At 42.0% G+C, this 20045-nt stretch overlaps 1 protein-coding gene across 3 annotated transcripts in view; it reads right to left on the bottom strand.

Moving 5' to 3' along the window:
• Positions 1 to 6206: 6206 nt before the first annotated feature.
• Positions 6207 to 20045, bottom strand: part of GTPBP8 (GTP binding protein 8 (putative)) — a 78148-nt gene continuing 64309 nt past the window's right edge. Inside the window, exons 6-7 of one of the 3 annotated variants that reach the window (XM_047724872.1) lie at positions 8785 to 8949; positions 6207 to 6578 (exon numbers count right to left, since the gene is read on the bottom strand). In XM_047724872.1, coding sequence (XP_047580828.1) covers positions 6443 to 6578; positions 8785 to 8949 — 301 coding nt within the window. In that variant the 3' untranslated portion in view covers positions 6207 to 6442. Of the gene's footprint in view, positions 6793 to 8784; positions 8950 to 12016; positions 12430 to 20045 lie in introns of those variants that run through there. The other 2 variants (XM_047724874.1, XM_047724882.1) reach the window with 2 other exon arrangements.

Here is a 20045-nt window from a genome sequence, read left to right as displayed (position 1 = left end):
TTCCTTATTGGAAATATTCACATAAATGTTTTCTCATAAATATGTAAGGCATCCATTTATGATAGCAGTTTTCATGGCTCATTCCTCTCAGTTACCAAAGAATAAAGTATTGGATAAAGGAATAAATCTCTAATTGAAAAATTTTAAGCTCCTCTGCCTGGGGGAGGACCGTTCCTTGGTTCGAGGAGGGTCAGGACTCAGGGACAAGGATAGCTGGTTTCAAACCTCCTAAATAGCATGAGAACAGGCTTTGGAAGTTGGAGGAAGACAAAATTATGAGTCGTGTGTCCTTGTGCAAGTCACTTGACCTTTCTTGCTTTCATTGACTCGATTTAACATAGGGATAACGGCCTAAACTGAGGTAATATATGTAAATCCCTTGAAGTGGGACTCAGAAAACATGGCAGCCCTGCGCAAATATTTGAGCCTACTTCCTTGCTCAGTCCACTTATGAGGCAGGGCAGCGGTGACTCAAGTTTTTTGGTGGTAGGATAATCAGTGGCTTTCTCCCAGATAGTAGTTGCTATCTGAATGACAAATGGAGAATTGTTTTTCATTGCCAAACCAGTCTTGAGAGCAGAGGATTTCTCTTTGTATCCTCACAGATTCCCACGCACAAGACATCATAATTAGATCCCCCATTCAATTCATCCTCACTACTTTGTAACCATTTCTCTTCCCCCTTCTACCTTGGGACTGCCAAAACTGGGTCCCCAGTTCCTGCTACTTCCTTTTCCTGCCTTAATTGTCATCTCAAAAGCCCACTTCCAACTTTCTTCCTTTCTTGTCTTTGACAGGTTACAGTATTGTTCCCTCTCCTCCAAAGTGCTAACGCACAGTTTCATGGGTGATCTCATGTGAAGTGCTGTTGGCCACATTTCACACACACTTAAACAAAGTAGAGAGACATTGTGTGGGCCTGAACAGGAGAAGCCCACTTTGCTGACAGCCGGCATGATGCTCGTGTTCTCCAACTAGGAGCTCTCCCAGAAACAGATCTCTGAAAGTGAGTGTGGGGTGTAGACCCCCAAAAGAGTCACCATGAGAAATCTGACAGTTGAATCCTCTTTGGGGAATGTTCAAAAGATGAGCTATATAATGAGCAAGTTTCCGATAAATGTTTAGGCAGCTCTAGGGTGCTAAGCTGAGAGGGAATTTTAAGTGGAATGGAAGGCCCTTCTCACTTCAGGAGGGCCAAACTGCTGAACCTCGACTGGGCTCAGGCCTCTTGAAACTTCACATGGCTACTCTACTGCTGGCTGATCGGCAAATTCCCTCTCTGAGAGGCAATGAAAGGGATTCCAACTACCACAGGCCGGAAGACTTGGTGATGCTTTAGCTCTTCTGGGCCCTCTACCCTTTAGTACGAAAAGAAGAGCGTGCCGTCTGAGGAAACAGACCACTTCTGTTGCTGATGGAAACTTCGTATCCACAGAAAACCCAAATGCATTTTAATATATGTGGAAGTCAGAAGGCCAGCAAATTAACACAGAGAAGAACCCAATAGAAGAAGTCTAAAGCAGAGAGTCTAATTAATAAGAACGTCCCTTTTCTTAAAAAGATTTATTTATTCATTTTTTGGGAGAGAAAGAGAGAGTGTGTGTTTCCGAGTGATGGGGAGGGGCAGAAGGAGAGGAAAACAGAATCTCAACACAGGGCTTTATCCCACGACCCTGAGATCACAACCTGAGCTGAAATCAAGAACCGACCACCCAGGTTCAAGAACTTGAGCCATCCAAGTGCCCCAAGAACATCCTTTTTTAAGTGAACCAGAAAACACGACTATTTCCCTGAGGCTAGAGCCTCCACATGGGTGGAAAGGTGATAAGCGTGGCATACGGGATAGTATCTAGCTAGCTGCAGATTGACCTCAGAAGATGAAAGCTTTTTATCTGTGGCACATGACTAGAAATGGTATCTCCAAGTGACTTCTAGGACAGAAGTTGAAGTTTCATGGGCCAGAAGCCCTGGTGATATTGGGCTCCCCCAGATCAGCCGAGATTGCCTCTTCTCTACAATGGTGGTCTCTTAGGGCTCAGCTCACCCTGGCCTGGGGTCAGACATTAGGCAATTTGGGTATAACTATGACCTTAACTTCTGTCATGGTAAGCTTGGAGGAGGACCGAGAGCAGTTGTGAGGACTCAGAAAGTCATGAGGGACCAGGCAGTCAGCAAGCCCGGTAGGGAAAGTATGGGGATATAGAATTCTGGGAGGCTTGCTCCAGTCACTCAGCTTCAAAATCAGACAAAGCTGCACATGGATGTTCATAGCAGCTTTATTCATAACTGTAAAGCTTGGAAGCAACCAAGATGTCCTTCAGGAGATGAAAGGAGGAACAAACTGTGGTGCGTCCATATGATAGGAGATTATTTAGAGAGAAAAAGAAATGAGCCATCCAGCTATAAAATTACAGAGGCACCTTGAATGCTTATTATTAAGTAAAAAGTCAATTTGAATGATTCCAACTACCAGGCAATCTGTACGGTTCCCGCTATGTGAAATTTTGGAAAAGGTAAAAGTACGGAGATGCTAAAAATATCAGTAAATGCCGGGGGTAGAGGGGAGAGAAGAAGGGATGAATAGGTGGAACACAGGAGCTTTTAGGGCAGTGAAACTACTCTGTTTTCATCTGTAATTGTGGATATGTTTCATATCCTTTGTACCTTTGTACCTATCCATTGTACATTTGTCAAAACCCATAGAATGTACAACACAAAGAGTGAGCCCTAATGTGAACTACGGACTTCAGTTAATACCAAGGAATCAATATTGGCCCATAGGTGGTAAGAAATGTACCAACACCAATACAGGATGTTAATAGTAGGGGAAACCACGGAGGAAGGAGGTAAGGAAATGGAAAGGAGGAGACCATCTATGGGAACTGTCTGTACCTTCAGTTCAATTTTTTCCAGAAACTTAAAACTGCTCTACAAATAAAGTCTATTATTTAAAAAAAGAGACAGGGAGAGCCCTCTGTTTTTAGGATTGACTTTTAGCAGCTTGTTGGGAAGATCCTATGTAAATGCCGGTTTACTTGATTATTCTTAATCAAAGGCAGAAATGAATTCTGAAGACATAAAAACACCTTGCTAATACATAAGAAAAGAGTCAGGCTGCAATAGTGACACTGTTGGTGTTGCTCAGTAATGCCGAGGAGCCAAGGAGCCATCCCTGCAGTGATGCCCATGTCTCATATCCTACACTCAACTGTCCACAGGGTGTGACGCACTCTCACAAGCAGAATCTGATCCTCTTTAAGGGTGACTTCCTCTGACCTCCCAAAGACAAAGAGAACGAAATGTCCAAATTCCCACTTATGTGAAGAAGGGCAGTCTGCAGAGAACAGATGACCGGTCGTCGAAACCCCAAGAATGAGATCCTGGAATCAGTGTTGCCGTAATGGCCCAGTCCAAGATTCCCAGCAGCCACATTGATGCTTTCCTTTGAACATCTTCACCTCTGGTATCCAGTGGGTTTGCTTGCCGTTCTCAGTGCACACATATCTTCTGAACTCTTGCCCACAAATGGTACAGAGGAGGCCCTTCCTTTTGTTCAGAGGAAATCCAATCTTAAACTTCTGTGACTTCTGCATCTTCAAAAAATTCTGGACAGTCCGCCAGGGATCCCGTCCTGACCTAGGATCACCTCCCAACATGCCAGACTGTGGCCCAGGCCAGATCAACTTTTCTCCTACTCTTGCTCAGATGCGTTGTCTACTTGGCCTAGTTTCCCAATCAATTCACTGCTGTTACACTCAGCGATCGGACTTCAGGGAACTATGTCATTTATATAGAGCACTCTCTTGAATTCAGCTTGTCAGATTTGTCTGACCTACAAAACAAGACTCTGCAGAATCTGCAAAGAAAAAAGAATAGTTCTTTTCCTTGGAACCTGGTCCTCTAGCTAAGATGTATGTAAATTAAAAGAATAGAGAACAGTTCTGAGCCAAGATAATAAACAAAGCCTTGGCATTGAGGTACTCTCTGTATATGAAAGAGCCAAGAGGATTGAAGGAAAGGAATAGATACCTGTGGGAAAGCCTCGTCAGTGAAAATTTTTGGGAAAAACTGATATGTAAGATCTAAAAGGTGACTTGTTTGTTCTAATGTACACATTTTCCTTGGCCCAGCAAAGTGATTAAAAACAATTGTGGTTTCGGTGTTCAGGAAAAGATAGTCTAAAATAGTAAAACCAACGTGGTGGACCAGAGGAAACACAAGGAAAAAGTAAAAAATTTCACCAACTGTGTATTTTTTCAGTTGACTTATTCAGTGAAGTCTTCCCATTTGCTGTGATAATGAAGTTTCAGCCAGGTGATTTGGGAACACCTCCTACCATCCTTGTCTTCTTTTAGATTGCCTTCGCTTCTAGTGCTGCTGGAATAGGGAATTAGTAGGATAAATATGAAGACTTGACTTGACCAAAATTGAAGTTGCCAAACATAACTAAGGGAGTCTCGAATAAGACGTTGTAGATTGTGGCAAGTTTAAGGCGGACGTGGAGAAGGTGACGAAAGAAGAGGAAGAGGAAGAGCTGTAATGACTGTGTCTTAAAAGATAAGTCACTTCTAACTCTGCAAATGAACAAGCCATCAGAAAACCTGATGTGCGGCCATCACCTCTAAAGGCTTGAAAACAACTATGTACTCGGAACACTGTTGATGTCATTAACATTCTCTCTTTGGAAAAGGAGGACAATGGCACTGCAGAGAGTATCCTGATATTTTTAAAAAACGGATGCATATAAAGCATTTAGAACAGTGCCTGGCACATAGGAAGTATTATAGTATTAACTTTTATTATTCATTTGTGACAAATAAACACAAAGGGTAAAAAAAAAAGCAAACAAAAACCCAGTCGTTCTTAACATTTGGTTGGTATATTATTTTTAAGTAACCACATATTTGCTCTTTCCAAAATAAATGATATCTAGGATGGAAATGAGACAGTTTAAATGAATGTTGGTTTGGGTTTAATAACAAATTCATGTTTTTGTTCGGATGAGGAAATAAACCTTAATAATTACATGAAAATAACCTTTGATTGCCTGATATTAAGATGTCCAAGATAGGCAAATGTTCAGACTGTTTAAAAACAACCATACTTTTTTCCCTGATTAAAGGCTGGTTTAAGAGGATAAACCAATATCACTAGAAGTGGGGGTTTGTTCCATCAGAAGAACCTTCTTTTGACCTTGGAGACAATGTTCCAAACCTGCTGGAAGAGCAAGCTTTTCAGCTCTGTGAGTTTCCCTGGTGGCCCCCACGAGTCCTTGTGCCATACCAAAGTTCTTCTTGCTCTAGATGGATGTCCTTGCCATATAACGGCCCCTACTGGTCGAGCCACATGCTGGAAGATGCAGACAGAAGGAGAGGGTCCCTGAGGTGCCCCTCCAAAGCTGTGCATTCAGTGGAAGAGAAGAATAGCTGGCTAGAGAACTCAGCCCTCCTGGCTGGTTGGAAAGGAACATCCCTGAGACTGCCTCACTGAATTCTTCTTATTTCCTTCTGTGAAACTGAAAAGTGGGCAGACACAGTATCTTGGCTGCTTGAATGATGTCTCTTCTACTTCTTCTAGCTGTCAATGTTAGTGCATCTAATAGATTGTTCTGGTCCTCAGTTCCTCAGAGTTACCTTGGTGAGGAAGACCCTTCACATCATATGTCAACCTCCAATCTTCTTTTAAAAAGAAACATTTCGGCTCCCCAAAATTACTTTTTCCTCAAAGTACAGGTATTTTGCTTATCAGAATTCCTAGAGATACTCCACAGGAATATTCCAGAGGCAAATCTTCCATTAAAAGAGTCTGGACAACAGAGCAGCAACCTGAGGAGGAAAGAGTCAGAACTACCGCATAGGCATAACTCATCCCTGCAGGTCATGAGCAATTGGAGGTGAGGACAATTTTAAAGAAAAGTAGTCTCCTAAGAAAAATGTGCAGAAAACTTATTCTGACTATCAAAAGGCCAAAACTAATTTTAAAAGTTTTTTTGTATGGAGGGGCACCTGGGTGGCTCAGTGGGTTAAAGCTGCTGCCTTCAGCTCAGGTCATGATCCCAAGGTCCTGGGATCGAACCCCACATCGGGGTCTCTGCTCGGCGGGGAGCCTGCTTCCTCCTCTCTCTCTCTGCCTGCCTCTCTGCCTACTTGTGATCTCTGCCTGTCAAATAAATAAATAAAATCTTTAAAAAAAAGTTTTTTGTATGGAAAATTGAATGTTTACAGAAATACTATTTTGAAATGAAGAACAGGTGCAGGAAGGTGAGGCCAGTAATGAAAGAAAAGAAAAGAACTAAAAGTCAAAAGCATTTGTTTGTAAATTACCTGATAAACCGTTCTGGCTTTGAAAACAACTTGCAATTCTTAAAATTATTTCAACGTGTGTAACTTCATGTGATAGTCACATCAGAGGCCACTGCTTTTATTTTTATGGAGTCTCTTTACTATTGAAGACTATGTCCTACACAGCTTTGAGTTTTGAAAATATAAAAGTCCTTGGAAGCTAATTCATCACGGGTCTGTGGTAAATCAGTCTTCAGGATGTGATAATGGTGCATCTTTTCCAATTTTCTGTTTGGCCTAAACAATTTTAGCACATAAACATGATCATTATTAAAAGGAAAAAAAAAATAATGTCCCCTTTTAAAAAAACAAAACAAAACAAAACATGAGATTGCTCAATAAATAAGATCTGTTGTAAAATTAGATGTTTGGTTTCAACTCCGAGGATGACGTTGTAAAGAGTTAGCCACTTTTGATTCTCAAGTGGGCCTTTGTAGCTGTCTTCGAACCCCTGGAATAAAGAGGGTTGATTTGCGATGGAATCTCTAGAGCCTGCAGTCATATATTATAATATGTTGTAAATCCAGAGGGTACAATATAGATTTCACAGGGGGCCCTGGGGTTAATTGAAATTCCATCTGTTTCTTCTCTGTGGCAAACTTAGTATCCTGGGATATTAGCTCAGGATCAGATATGACATTTACAACTTTTTAAGTTTTAGGCTAAAATAGAAGTTTGCCTAAATTAGCTCCTCCCTACTTTCTACATCCTAACTTCGATTAAAAGAAGAGTTTACAAGACAGCCTTTATTTTCCCCACAGCTGCCCCCGAGGCACCCCCCCCTTCTTTCCAGTGCATGCCGGGCAATGCCATGTATTCTTAGACTCCCAATGGCCCCCATTACTGTCAATTAGTTACGGAATGCTACAGGGATTCATGCCTGACAGCTCGGGTAAAGGCAGGAGAAATGGGCCCAGTAGGGAGCGAGGGGCCTGATTCTTTTTTGTGCACAAGAAATACCTTTCTCAGCAAAGCTTTTAATGGCTTTCCCTTCATTCTTTCCCTCTGCTCTAGTGCTGCACCCCCCATGATCCCTAACACATCATACACACATGCACTCCCATATTCACACACTGACACGTTTGTGTGACTATTGCCCAGGACTGTGAGAACTCTCTGAGTGGGAGGCTCTGAGATGTCCTTCTAACCTTTGACAGTTACAGAGCTTTAACATTCCAGTATATATCTTTGCTATAATCTGATTCCTAACTTCCTCTCTTCAGAAGGTTTCTTGTTACCAAGTGCCTCTTTGCCTCTGGCTTTTTAGCATACTTTCCTTCTGCAGTTCTCCTCCTTCCAAAAAAGAAATATGTTCTCTCCAGCCACAGACTCTGGGTCGGGAGCCCACTGCACCTACCGTGTGGTCACTGAGTTGGGCAGACAGTGGTGCTTGGCATCTCCTGCCACTCCCAGGTCTTTCTGACTTCTTTCTCTTCCTCTTCCCTTCCTCTCTTCTACTTCTCCTTCATTTCTCCCTTTTCTCCTCCTATCTGTGCCTAGATCATTCCATTTATTCTGGAGACTTGAGGCCAGGGGTTTGGTTTTACTCATTTTTGTCCTCTCTCCTCTTCCTTACCCACTCCAAGTATTTATCGTAACAGGATAAAAAACTTTGTTCACCAATGTATCTGTACTCCATAGAATAGCACCTGTCCCTAGTAGGAGCTCAGTAATATGTGTTGAAAATGCATGCATAAAAAAAAAATTGATGCCATTGGTGATACACAGGGTTAAGACAAGCCCAGCATCACATCAAAATGGTCTGCCTGTTCCTGGTCTACTGTCTTTGCCCTTTTGTAGGACTACCAGCCTTTTCTAACTCTTCAAAAACAAAGATACACTTAAGAAAAGCCTACTAGGAAGGTAACAGGTCTCATCAGGAAATAAATACAATGCTTAAAGTGATTAACACTTCTCTGATGGGTTTGAAAAAGATGACAGAGTAAAGGGAGGAGATGATGTCACATGGAGAAAAAACACTGGGCAATTCATGCCCGGGTTATACATCGTTCCAGAACTTTCCTCTCCTGGAGCCCAGCCTCATACAGGGCATTGAGGAGTCACTCAAGGGCAGTGGCAGGAAGACACTTTCAGCCCATCTAATCCAGACATCTAGAGAAGGGCAGAGGAAAGATCCAGAACAGCGAGGAATGTCAATGTTGGAGGGATTTCTTGAGCTGAAGAGTAAGGCTGCAGGCATCCCTTTCCAGGCGCTTGCATCCTGGGCAGTAATGGGTGGACACTGCCCATAGCAGGACTCTGGTCTGCAAAATGCAGCTATTTTTAGGGTCAACCCATCACCACCCACATACTGCTTTAAGATTCCTACAGATTCATCAAGCTTCATATTTAGGCCATCTGAGAGATATTTCCCATGCTGTCTGTTTTTTCCAAATCTGCTTTACTTCAGTGCTTTTGAAATGGGAACGGGAATGGGAATCACCTGATAATCCCACGAAAGTGCCAATTCTGTGGTGTCCTGGGATTCTGTGTTTCTAACAAGCTGCCAGGTGATCCATTATTGCTGGTCCACTGACACACTGAAGACTTTACTTCATCATCTTGGCAAGAAGTAGGGAGGGCTTTGTAAAGATGGATTGACTCTAAACTGAATTAAAGAAGCCAACGTCTCATTAATAAAGATTTTGATTCCTCAGATAAGAAAAAAGATGTATGTATGATTCTCATATCTTTCCTTTTTGGTGAGTATAGGAGGTGCTTGGAAATAGTCGATGAACTCATGAGCTAGATATGCAAATGCTGTTTGTCCTGTGTAAATTTCAATGCTTTTTCTACAGACTTGAACAAGAATTCTATTACAAAGTTTCAATTTTGTTTGTGTTTGTTTTAAACAGTGAAGTTACTTTGTCATGAAGAAAGAAATAAGTCACTGTATGATAAATGAATGAGGTTACTTGGAAGGCAGTATGATCAGCTGTCTATCATGCTTCTTTCCTACCTGCTAAAGAAGAGGCAAAAAGAAAAGAAGAGGTAGGGTACATAATATAGATTCATTGGTAACCAATAAATATGATTTGGATTAGAAAGAAATACAACAGAATATCCATATTTGTATATGGTTAATCCTGCCCAAAGTGCCGGCTCTCATAAACACACAGGCTTGGGACTCAAATACAGGGGCAATTTGTATTTATAAATCCACAGAAATTCAGAAATCAGCCACTAACATTTACTACATCTGGTGCTAGGTTGTAGCTGGGGGTCCAGATACAAAAGGAGTGGACAGTCTAATGAAGAATATAACACAATGAAAATGAAGCAATAATTTACAATGTAAACTGTTCCATAAACATCCACATTCCATTATTCCATAAACGTCCAGGCATTCATGACAGTTAAAGGAGTTTATAGGAAGAAAAGATTAATTGTGATTGAGATGGTCAGGAAAGGTTTTCTAAAAGGTAAGATATGAATTGGAATTTGAAGGAAGGTTAGGCCAGGAGAGATGGCAACAGAGTGATGAGAATGATGGGAAGGACGAAAAACTTTGTGGAGACAAGAGAGAATAAAGTGTGTGGGAGCCTATGGGCACAATAGCTTGCTGGAGTGATTTATTTAAAGGAGATATGGTAGAGAGAAATGTGAGAACAACAAAGTTGGGAACAGATTAAGAAAGGTCTTGAATGTTAGGCTATAAAGGTTGGAATGGATTCTGTCAATAACAACAACAACAACAATAATAATAAAACTCTCGATATTTTGAGAAGAGTACATTTTAACAAAAGTATTTTAATAAATTGATTTCAATAGCCCAAGTGTAAGGCCAAATTAGGATGGTGGAAAAGGATACCAACTACGTGGGATAGAAGGAGTCAAAGACTTTAATGATTGATTATACTTAATGGATGGGCAGTGACTCTGAGGCTTGAAGTTCGTAGAATAGAAAAAAACACTGTGGGAGGGATTCAATTTGAGATATTTTAAGTTTTAAGTACTAGTGCGACAGATAAGTGGAAAAATCCAATAGTTTACTAGAAGTGTGACAATGTTACCCTGCTGAGACATGGCGGGAACTGATGTCCTGGGAGTGAAAGACATCTCTAGGGAAAAGCACGCAGACACTGAATCTTGGGAAATGCCCGTATGTATGGCCTAGAGGGAAGAGGCAGAGGCACACAGAGAGTGAAAGAAGAGAGGGGAAGATGGGGGACCGCCGAAGGGAAGGGCTACAGCATTGAACGCCGCAGAGGAACCCAGCATGACCGGATCAAGGGAAGGTTCCCTCAAGGCTACTCATGCCTTTCCCAGTGTGGACAACACAGAGCGGAAGGATGGAAACCAGATGACAGGAGATTAAGGGGTGAGCAAGTCATAACAAAGTTAGAATTTATGGACTTCCCTTTAGATAAAAGGAAAAATAGAATGGAAGCTGAGAGGGGAAATTAAGACAAGTGCTTTTGTTGCTTTTTCATTTATTATCACGGTGACCCAGATTTCTTTGTTTATTGATTAAGGGAAAGGCAAAAAGGGGAGGGAAAAAATGACATCTTAAAAACTGCAGAGAGACAGGAATTTGAGGTGATAAAATACTGCTGGAGATAGGCCTCCTGGTGAAGGGTGAGCCCTATAAATGGCAGCAAGACCAAACCAAACAAAACCAACCTACACCAAAAAATTCCCCAAACAACCCTGCCTCCATATACTTGAAAGAAAAGGGGTACAGGCTCCTGGGAATACTATCACCTCAATCCTGTGAGACTTGTTTTCAAGTTCTGGGTATAGAGGTGAAGTGGAAGAATGGAGACTATTTGGACCGGCCATTGTTTTAGGAAATTGGCCAAAGGGGGATAGAAATAACTGCCAAACAATGGTTGAGATGAATGTTAACTGGCCAAAAAAGCACAAACACACACCTAAAGATGGTACATAGTGGGCATGACTCAGGGGTATGGAACCAACACCACAGACTGGGGACCACGAAGCACCAGACACTAATGGTTAATAACCTCAACAGGCATGATCCAGAAACTATGGCATATCAACCAGAGGGAGATGATTAAGAATGCTGAACCAGAGCTGCTATTTAAAAGAGACTATTTGAAAAGCACTTGTTTTGAGTCAAGCAAAGGACAATAACTTACTGAGCTCTGTACGCGCAGCACTGGGCTTGGGCATGTTGGGATTACAGAAGAATCACTGGGCAGTGTTCCTGCCCTCAAGGAGCTTCAGTGTATTTGGGGAGCGGAGAGGAGCACAATCGAACCCTAAGAGCACATCCACATTGTGCCACAGAGACAGGCTTTCAAGGGCCATGAGGAAGAGCTGGCTGGAGCAGAGCCGTCTGAGAAGCAGCCAGAGCAACGGAATGGAAGTGGTCCCCCATCCTGCGTTCTCCACAGCCTCACCCAGGGTCACAGCCGAGACTCACACGGGGATACCTGTGAGATCAGAAATGCAGCTGAGGAAAGGGTAAGTGTGACTTTCTCCTCATGTGAAGGAGACCTGAAAGTTATACTCTCTCTCTTCAGAGAAAGAGCTGAAAGCAATTCTCATCGTCTTTCTGTTCCTGGTGTGGGGTGCTCTGCTCGGCACGGCAAGCTGTGTTATGAGGAAGATAGGAGATTTGGGAGTGGTGAGAAGTCTGGAGTCCTTTTAAAATATCTTTTTACTGATTTTCCCCCAGGTTTCTTGAAATATAATTGACACAGAACAGTAGATATGCTTAAGTGTACAACACAAGGATTTGGTATCTGTATATATTGCAGAATGATTACCACAAGATTAGTTAACACCCATGATCTCACATACTGATGTCTTTTTCTCCTTGTGATGACAAATGTCAAAATCCACTCTCTCAGCTCCTTTCGAATACACGGTGCAGTACTATTGAAGATAGTTATGGTGGAGTCCTTGATGAGAAGGCAGCTGCCGGAAGCCGATCCACAGCGCACAGCCACTGAGTGCCTGGGCTGCCCTTAGGAACATTCCTCTGTGCTGTGGGGAAGCTGCTTCCCCAGTGCTCTCTGCTCCAGGGGTCTCTCTCCACCTCCGAGCATGCACTCTGGGTCATTCAAACCTCGGGGTCAGTTTTGGCTCTGCGATTACCAGCTGGGTGGCCTTGGGTTAGCTGTTTAAGACAAGTGAGTCAAATATTCGCCTCCAACAGGGTAAGAATTCTTGTAGGAAAAGCGTGTGGTATCAGGCAATTGCTTGATGTTATTGTCATTTCCAAGTACTCTCTCCTTCCCTTATGTTCACTGCTTGGGAAAGAAAATGGTAGTTTCCTCTTCCTATTTCTTTCGTTCAGTCACACTGCTCGGCAGTGGAGAGTCCTCCCCTGAACCAACGGATCCTGCTTAAGCAACTGGCCATTTGCTTGGCGCTGGACCAGTGCCTGTTATTTGACTAATGTCCCTCTGATCCAACACACACACACACACACACACACACACACACACACACACACACACACACACACATGAGGCCTAGTTTCTGCTCCTGATTAAAATTGTTATACCCACTCAGACTCAAGAATGCCATGAGAACACATAATGATATTGTATGAAAAATAGATGAATTGTTTTCTATCAAGCCGACTGAGTTTGGAGGCGGCAGCTGCCTCAGTCATAGACTTGGGAATACATTGAAAGGGATTTGTCTTTTGGGGACTTGACATTTCAGAGAAGTCCATCATCAAAAACAACTTCTTTTTATTTGCTGCTTTTTAGAACAATCTACCGTGCAGGCTAAGGTTAGCCCCAATCTTTTTGCTTTTTTGGGGTTGAAAATTATATTTACTCCATTGTGGATCTTTCCTTTACCTGTGATCATGTGACTTGTGTCCTTATAAGGAGTCAAGGACCCAGGCATCTGCCAAGGAGGACTGGAGGAGAGTACCACAAAGGATGGAGGGAGCAGAAGCTGAGTATGGGGTGGTAGGAGAAGGCAGGCAAAGCATTGGGGGTCACTGGCTGTGCGCTGAATGTCCCATATGTACAGTTCTGGCAGTTGGATGTTACATTCAGCAAGTCTGACCCAAGGAAAAAAACTTTTCAAATGTGTCTAAAGTCTTGCCCAGTGTCCCACACTTTTAGAGGTGTGTGTGTGTGTGTGTGTGTGTGAGAGAGAGAGAGAGAGAGAGATGGGGGGTGGGGTGGCTGTATACTCAGAGTTAAAAATAAAAAAGCTCCCTCTATTGACTCCTGAATGGCTGAGATAAAGAGAACCACATGGGACCTATTGTCAGAAATGAGAGCTCAGAAGCTGGCCTCCTTTTTCCCATTATTGTGCTATTCTCCTCCTTCCCCCTATCCCTCCCACCTCAAAATGTTTCCCCAGCCTCCACCCAACCCCCACCCCCCCTTCCCCAATAGCCCAAAGACCCTCTTTTCAAGCTCCCACTGTTGAGGCCCCCTCCACGGAGCCCAAGACCTCTATTCAGAGTCACTGGTTTGGGTAAAATCCCTTATTCACCCCCTAGTCTCCCCCCTGCCCCGTCAGCTGAGCTCAGTTCAGACCTCACAAAACAAAACAAAACCAGCCCATAGAATTGATGGTTGCTGCTGGAGGACCCCCCTCTGCTCTGTCCTCCAGGGGCTCCTGCCCAGGCAGCTTCTATTCTCAGTGTTCCCTCCCTCCCTGCCCCCAATCCTGCTGGATTTTTGTAGTTAACAAGCGCACACTGTTATTATTGTGCCCCCTATCATATTTATTCCCTTTCAGAGCTGATTTGCACTTTTGTCAGAGGCAACCCAGGCATCTTTTGACATTTTAGCCTTTCTGTCTGCCGGGGAGTGATGGCATTGGTGGCAGCAGGGGTGACCCAGGCTTCTAAGATGAAGCAAGCAACGCAGAAATGAGGAAGAAGAGAATAAAACCCCAAAACAACAGGGACTGGAGAGGAAAAAGAAAAACATTGTAACTTGTTAGTGACCCAATGCGAAAGAGGTAAGGGGAGGAGGACACTAATGAGTTTGAGGACAGTTGTATTTAAGAGTTTTATTTCCCAGCAAGGCTGCAAGTTGGCTAACTTTGCAATAACCCTCAACTAAGCTTTCATTTTCACAAGTTACCTAAATTTGGGAGAAATGAGAAAGGGAAACAGAGAGAGTGAGAAGAGGTGAAATCCAGGGAGATTCAGAGAGAAATACCAACCGAAAAAAAAAAAAAGGTGTTCTTAATATAACACATAGTTCCAAGTGGCTAATAGATTTGGCAAAGGTCTTTTGTGCTTTTTCTAAATGGAAAGCTTAGGAAATGTCACCAGGATCCCAAAACTTTGGTGATTAGAAAATTTCCCAGATTTTTTCATATTCATTTCCATTAAGAATTTTGTGGTCAAGGGCTAGAAGTAATATCTGAAAGTGTTGTTCCAATTAATGCCAGCAGAGTGCTGAAATGTCAATGGAGAGAAACTTCAAGAAAACACAGCTAATTAGTTTTTACTTGACCTGGCAGAGAGGGGCATTTTTATTCCAATTGTACATCTGAGGAAAGGAAGTTGAACAGCACTGTGATTTGCACTGGCCCAAGGTAGAGCAAGAGACAGACAACATCTGACTGCCGGGCCCCCAGCCAGCTCCTTGAAAAAGCACAGCCTTCATTTTTTATTATCTTATTTCTGGGAAAGAATGCATTTGTGCTGATGAGGAAATCTGAACGACAAAATTCCAACATACTCCTATATTCCAACATACTCCTTCTCCTATAGGAGAAGAGCATGTATTGAGAGAACGTTAAGGGAAGAGATTAGCCTGTGGGATTAGTCATCTCCTGACTTGATTTTCTTTCCTTATAAGACAAAAACAGAGGAATCTCATGGACAGTCTACATAGAGGGAGATGCTCCAAGTTCTCTCTGATCATAGTCTTTCACTTTTCTAAATAATCTGTTGTATCCTTAAAGACTTTGTCCTTCCAAATTGCTCAAAGCACTCACAACCATTAATCGAACTTCAGGACAGTTGTAGGTGACATCACCCTCCTCTTTCAGATGGAGAAACAGGCTTAGAGAAATGAGGTTTCTAGTAACTTTCTAGAAACTCTGTAGTAGAACAAGGTCTAGAATTCATCATACCCAGGCTGAAATCCACCCATGTTGCTGTGAGATCAATGACATCCAACAGATCTTCCAGCAAAATCTCCAATGGCCAATTCTTATTTTTAGGCCCAAGTTTTCTCTTGTCTCCTCCTTCTGCAAACTTTAAATGGTGGCCATTACACTTTTTATAATCTTTCCTGAGATATGAAATCTAAGATTCTCAGGTTTTGCCTCAAAATAAACCCTTCAGCCTCTTCTTTATTCTCCCATCATATAATTTCTATTCACCCTAGGTTTGATACCTGCCCCGGTTTCCCTTTCTGAGTACAGTTACCCCCACTGGTATTAGTACAAAAATAATCCCTCCATGATATTTGGATAGTGCTTCATGGTTCATCAGAAGGTTTCATTTAACCCTTCTGTTGAACTTCACTATAGTCCTAAGACTTTTATAGACAGGGAAAGTGAATCAGGCTTAAAGAGGTTATGAGTCTAAAGTCACATGGCTAAGAATTTGTGTGGAGGTGTGTGGGTGGGTGTGGGAGACAAGAACCAGGTCTTCTAGGGCTCAGATATAGAATATTTCATGTTAATATTGGAGAGAGCCACTGGAGAATGAGTTTTCTGTATATACTGAAGAAGTCAAGAAGGGCAATAGTGTCTGAAAATAATTCAACTTTGCAGACAATTTGTAGGTTTGATCTAGTAGAGTATTCCTTAAGTGTTACTAAGGAACCTAGAACCACTACTTGAGAATCAGGAATATTGTAACAAATGTAAGGTAAACTGTAATCTATTTGGGTGCAGGGACCTGAGGTTTAGTTGACATTGAACATTCTTCTACATTGTGGGGGATAATTCATTCATGTAACTGGGACAAGTTTTGAGATCAGAGTTATCACCAATTTTAGAAAAGAATGTATGTTCTGTAGATGTTGTATGAAATGTTTTAAAGTATTAATTAGGTCAAGGTGGTCAATAGTGTTGTTCAAGTCATCTATGTCTTTACTAATTTTTTTTGTCTAGTTCTGTCAGTTACTGAGAAAAAGGTGTTCAAATCTCCTACCATGACTGTGGACTTGTCTATTTCTCCCATTAATTCTGCTTATTATTGTTTTGTATATTTTGCAGCTCTGTTATAAGGTGCATACTCATTATTTTATGGCTTCCTGATGAATTGACTTTTTATTATTATGGAAATACTCATTATCTCTGGAAATACTCTGCCCTGCAATCTGCTTTTTCTGATATTAATAGAGCTTTCTATCATTTTTAGGCTTATTTTGCATGGTATATCTTTTTTTTAAACTTTTTTAAAAAAAGATTTTATTTATTTATTTGACAGACAGAGAGAGATCACAAGTAGGCAGAGGGGCAGGCAGAGAGAGAAGGGGAAGCAGGCTCCCTGCTGAGCAGAAAGCCTGACATGGGACTCTATCCCAGACCCTGAGACCATGACCTGAGCCGAAGGCAGAGACTTAACCCACTGAGCCACCCAGGCGCCCATGGTTTATCTTTTTTACCTACTTACTTTCAACCTGTATCATCTACTCAAGATCAAATACATCTAAATTTTTGATTAAGAGCTTTTGTAAATTTAATTAGTTTTAGTGAGATACTGAGAGTACGATCATCTCTGGATGAATCAATAAAAAGGGAATTTCTGAACTTAGCTAAAAGGTTAAAATCAGGTGCAGGAGGCCCAGTAGACAGAAGTGGCCGCTCCTGTGACCCATGTTCAAGACTTATTATCTGAATTCTCCATATCTTCTCCTCTCATTTCTCAACTGGACTTCCCCAGAGTCTTCTCCCCCTTCCCATTGACATCTTTCCCCCTTTCTCTCCAGAAAGTAAACGCTAGTCTATGACCTTGTCACTTAGTTCACAATCATTAAGGTTTTCTTTTTATCTTTTTATTTTTTTAATTTAAATTCAATTAGCCAATGTCTATCTAGTACATCATCAGTTTCAGATGTAGTGCTCAATAATTTATCAATTGCATATAACACCAGTACTCCAACATCCCTGCCTCTCATCTCTTCAACCAAAAGACTAAAGCAGGGAGTCTCATTGAATTTCTTTCTTTCCTGAGACTCTCTCCTCAATGCTCCTTTTGTTTCCTTTTTAACCCCTTGGTTTGGTAATAGCTCCCACTTTTGATGCTCCTTTATCCCTTTTCAAATCCCTCCATAAAACTTACTTCTTTTTCTCAGTCTCAGTTTTTTTCCTCCTTTCCAGCCACATCAACTCAACTAGATGTCTCCCTGTTTATTCAGTGTTTTGTTTAAGCCTAAATCAGACAGTCAACGCCTTGACACTGGGGTTTCATGCTCAGAATTCTGTGCTTTCCAAAATGCCATCTGCACTTACCACACTCTACAAATAATAAATAATCAGACCAAAGAATCAGAAAACCGGTGCCAGATCACTGATTAGCATAAGTCCTCAACACATAGAAAGAGCTGCTGCTGCTGCTGCTGCTGCTACAGAAACATTTTCTCCAAGAAAAAGAGAGCAGTGAACAAGAACCTTGGAAGAGATACTTGGTCACAGTTCAATTTGGATGATGTAGAGGACAAACTGACTGTGGAGGGGAAGGCCCCCGGGGCTCCTTCTCCCCCACTGTGTCTTAAGAAACTGTGGCCTGAGAGCTCTTTCTAGGCCTTATTCTTCCTCTGTACCCAGTCCCTGGCACAGCACCTGACATGAAGGAGGTGCAGGATAAACATATTCTTGAACTGCTGACTTGCACCTAAAGATTTAGGGGAACGGTGAGCTCATTCCAGTACCTAGCTATGGAATTGTTCTTTCAGACAAGTCTGACTCCTGACTGATTTATAGATATCCAATTGCTATAGAAACTAGATTACTACATTAAACCATATTTGATATTCATAATTTGATGCCCTGAACATAGCGCTGTGCAAGGGGGTCTGGTTAAGAAGGCAGATCTCATATGTATAACATTTCATTTGTTATGCACAAATATATATTTATGTATGTTTATATTTATTTTTATAGATAATAATTGAAAAAAATCTGTGAAAATGAATACATCTATATCTATAATTTCAAAATGGTTCAGTAAAAAAAAAAAAAGTTGATCCTTAAAGGGACACATCCTCAGTTACATAGAAAACTCAGATTACAGAGGACTTGTAAGGAAGGCCCCCAGTGGGTGGGGTCTGAAATTTCAGTTTATTGTCATTATATAACCTAGCTATATACTGAGCTCATACCTTTCTAACTTGCTCTAGAAACACCTGTACTATATCTTTTCAAATGAGATATGGAGTTGGGGTTCTCCAACTACTAACCTGTAGGTTTCAGTGCTCTGGGTACTGGTAACCTCAACACTCACATGCAACAGGCTGAGAATGACCATTTATCCATTCATTCAGTACACACTTCCTGAGATCCTTCAATGAACCAGTTCCTTCATGAGTAAGATAAGGTGCCAGCCCTTTGGAAGACTACAGCAAGGCCTTCAAGTCCTGCAAAAGTTGGAAGTTTCTTTTCTTTTCTTTTTTTCTTTAAAGATTTTATTTATTTGACAGAGAGAGATCACAAGTAGAGAGAGAGGGAGAGAGAGAGGAGGAAGCAGGCTCATTGCCTAGCAGAGAGCCCGATGTGGGACTTGATCCCAGGACCCTGAGATCATGACCTGAGCTGAAGGCAGAGGCTTAACCCACTGAGTCACCCAGGTAGTCCTGGAAGTTTCTTTTGATGTAGCTTTACTTTGGGATGCGAAGTAAGTCAAGGCTGATAAAGACATGACACTGATGGTCTAGATACCTTGCTTGTATCTTCTCAACTCTGAATATAGAAGACTCCTCTTTCATCGGAGAAAAACCTGCCTACTGACTGGACTAACAGGCAAAACCTTAAGGGCAAAAACAAGGCAGAAGCAAAAGAAAAGACTGAACAAACAGATTGGGGGAGAGGAGGCAGAGATGAAGAAATGTATACCCACGACTGGTCCAATATGAATCTTACGGACATCAGGTTCATGCTTTGGGGTCCAGGGTTGTTCAGATCTGTGCTCCCTTTCTTGGCCTGAGTGGGCCTTGCACCAGGCAATGATTAGCTAGAATAGAATGACTTAGATGGAAATACTAGGCTAATTCGGACAGTTTTAAGCCCCTGGAGAGCTGGGGTATATACCTCTTGTAGGAAAGGAAGTCTAGAAAGGTGATTTATAATATACATTTTTTGGCTGTGTACAGAAGATTTACTCAAGAAAACTCAGCTGGCTCTTCATTTAAGGGCCTCTGGATCTCAAGACTGGCTTCTGTTTAGAAATTGGTTGAGGGGCCTCAAGTCTCTATTATGGTGGTTTAACTCATAATTCTCCTGAACAAACCTAGTTTTTCTGCTTTTACAAATCTAGTAAAACTTTAGTAGACTATCCATCTATTTAGCTTTAGAAACAGCAAAATTAACTAGCCAGGGCCAGTGACCTCTGAGGTTCAGAACGTTCTATTTATTATTTTGGCTTGCCTATCCAGTCTAGTAATCATACCAGCCTCGCCTTTGTGATTGTCTACCACTTAGCCCCTACCACTCCTGAATCCCAGGGAACCAGTTATGGCAACACAGAGCAGGTCGGGGCTCTGGATTCTGCAGCTCCCTTCGTGAACATATTTATCTCTTCTAGACTTGAAAAATGGGGAGTCTTCTGGACTCTCTTGTGGGCCATAGTTG

Source organism: Lutra lutra, chromosome 1 (assembly GCF_902655055.1).
Source record: "Lutra lutra chromosome 1, mLutLut1.2, whole genome shotgun sequence".
In the NCBI taxonomy this organism is placed as follows: Eukaryota; Metazoa; Chordata; class Mammalia; order Carnivora; family Mustelidae; genus Lutra; species Lutra lutra.
This window is presented reverse-complemented; position numbering and strand designations above follow the sequence as displayed.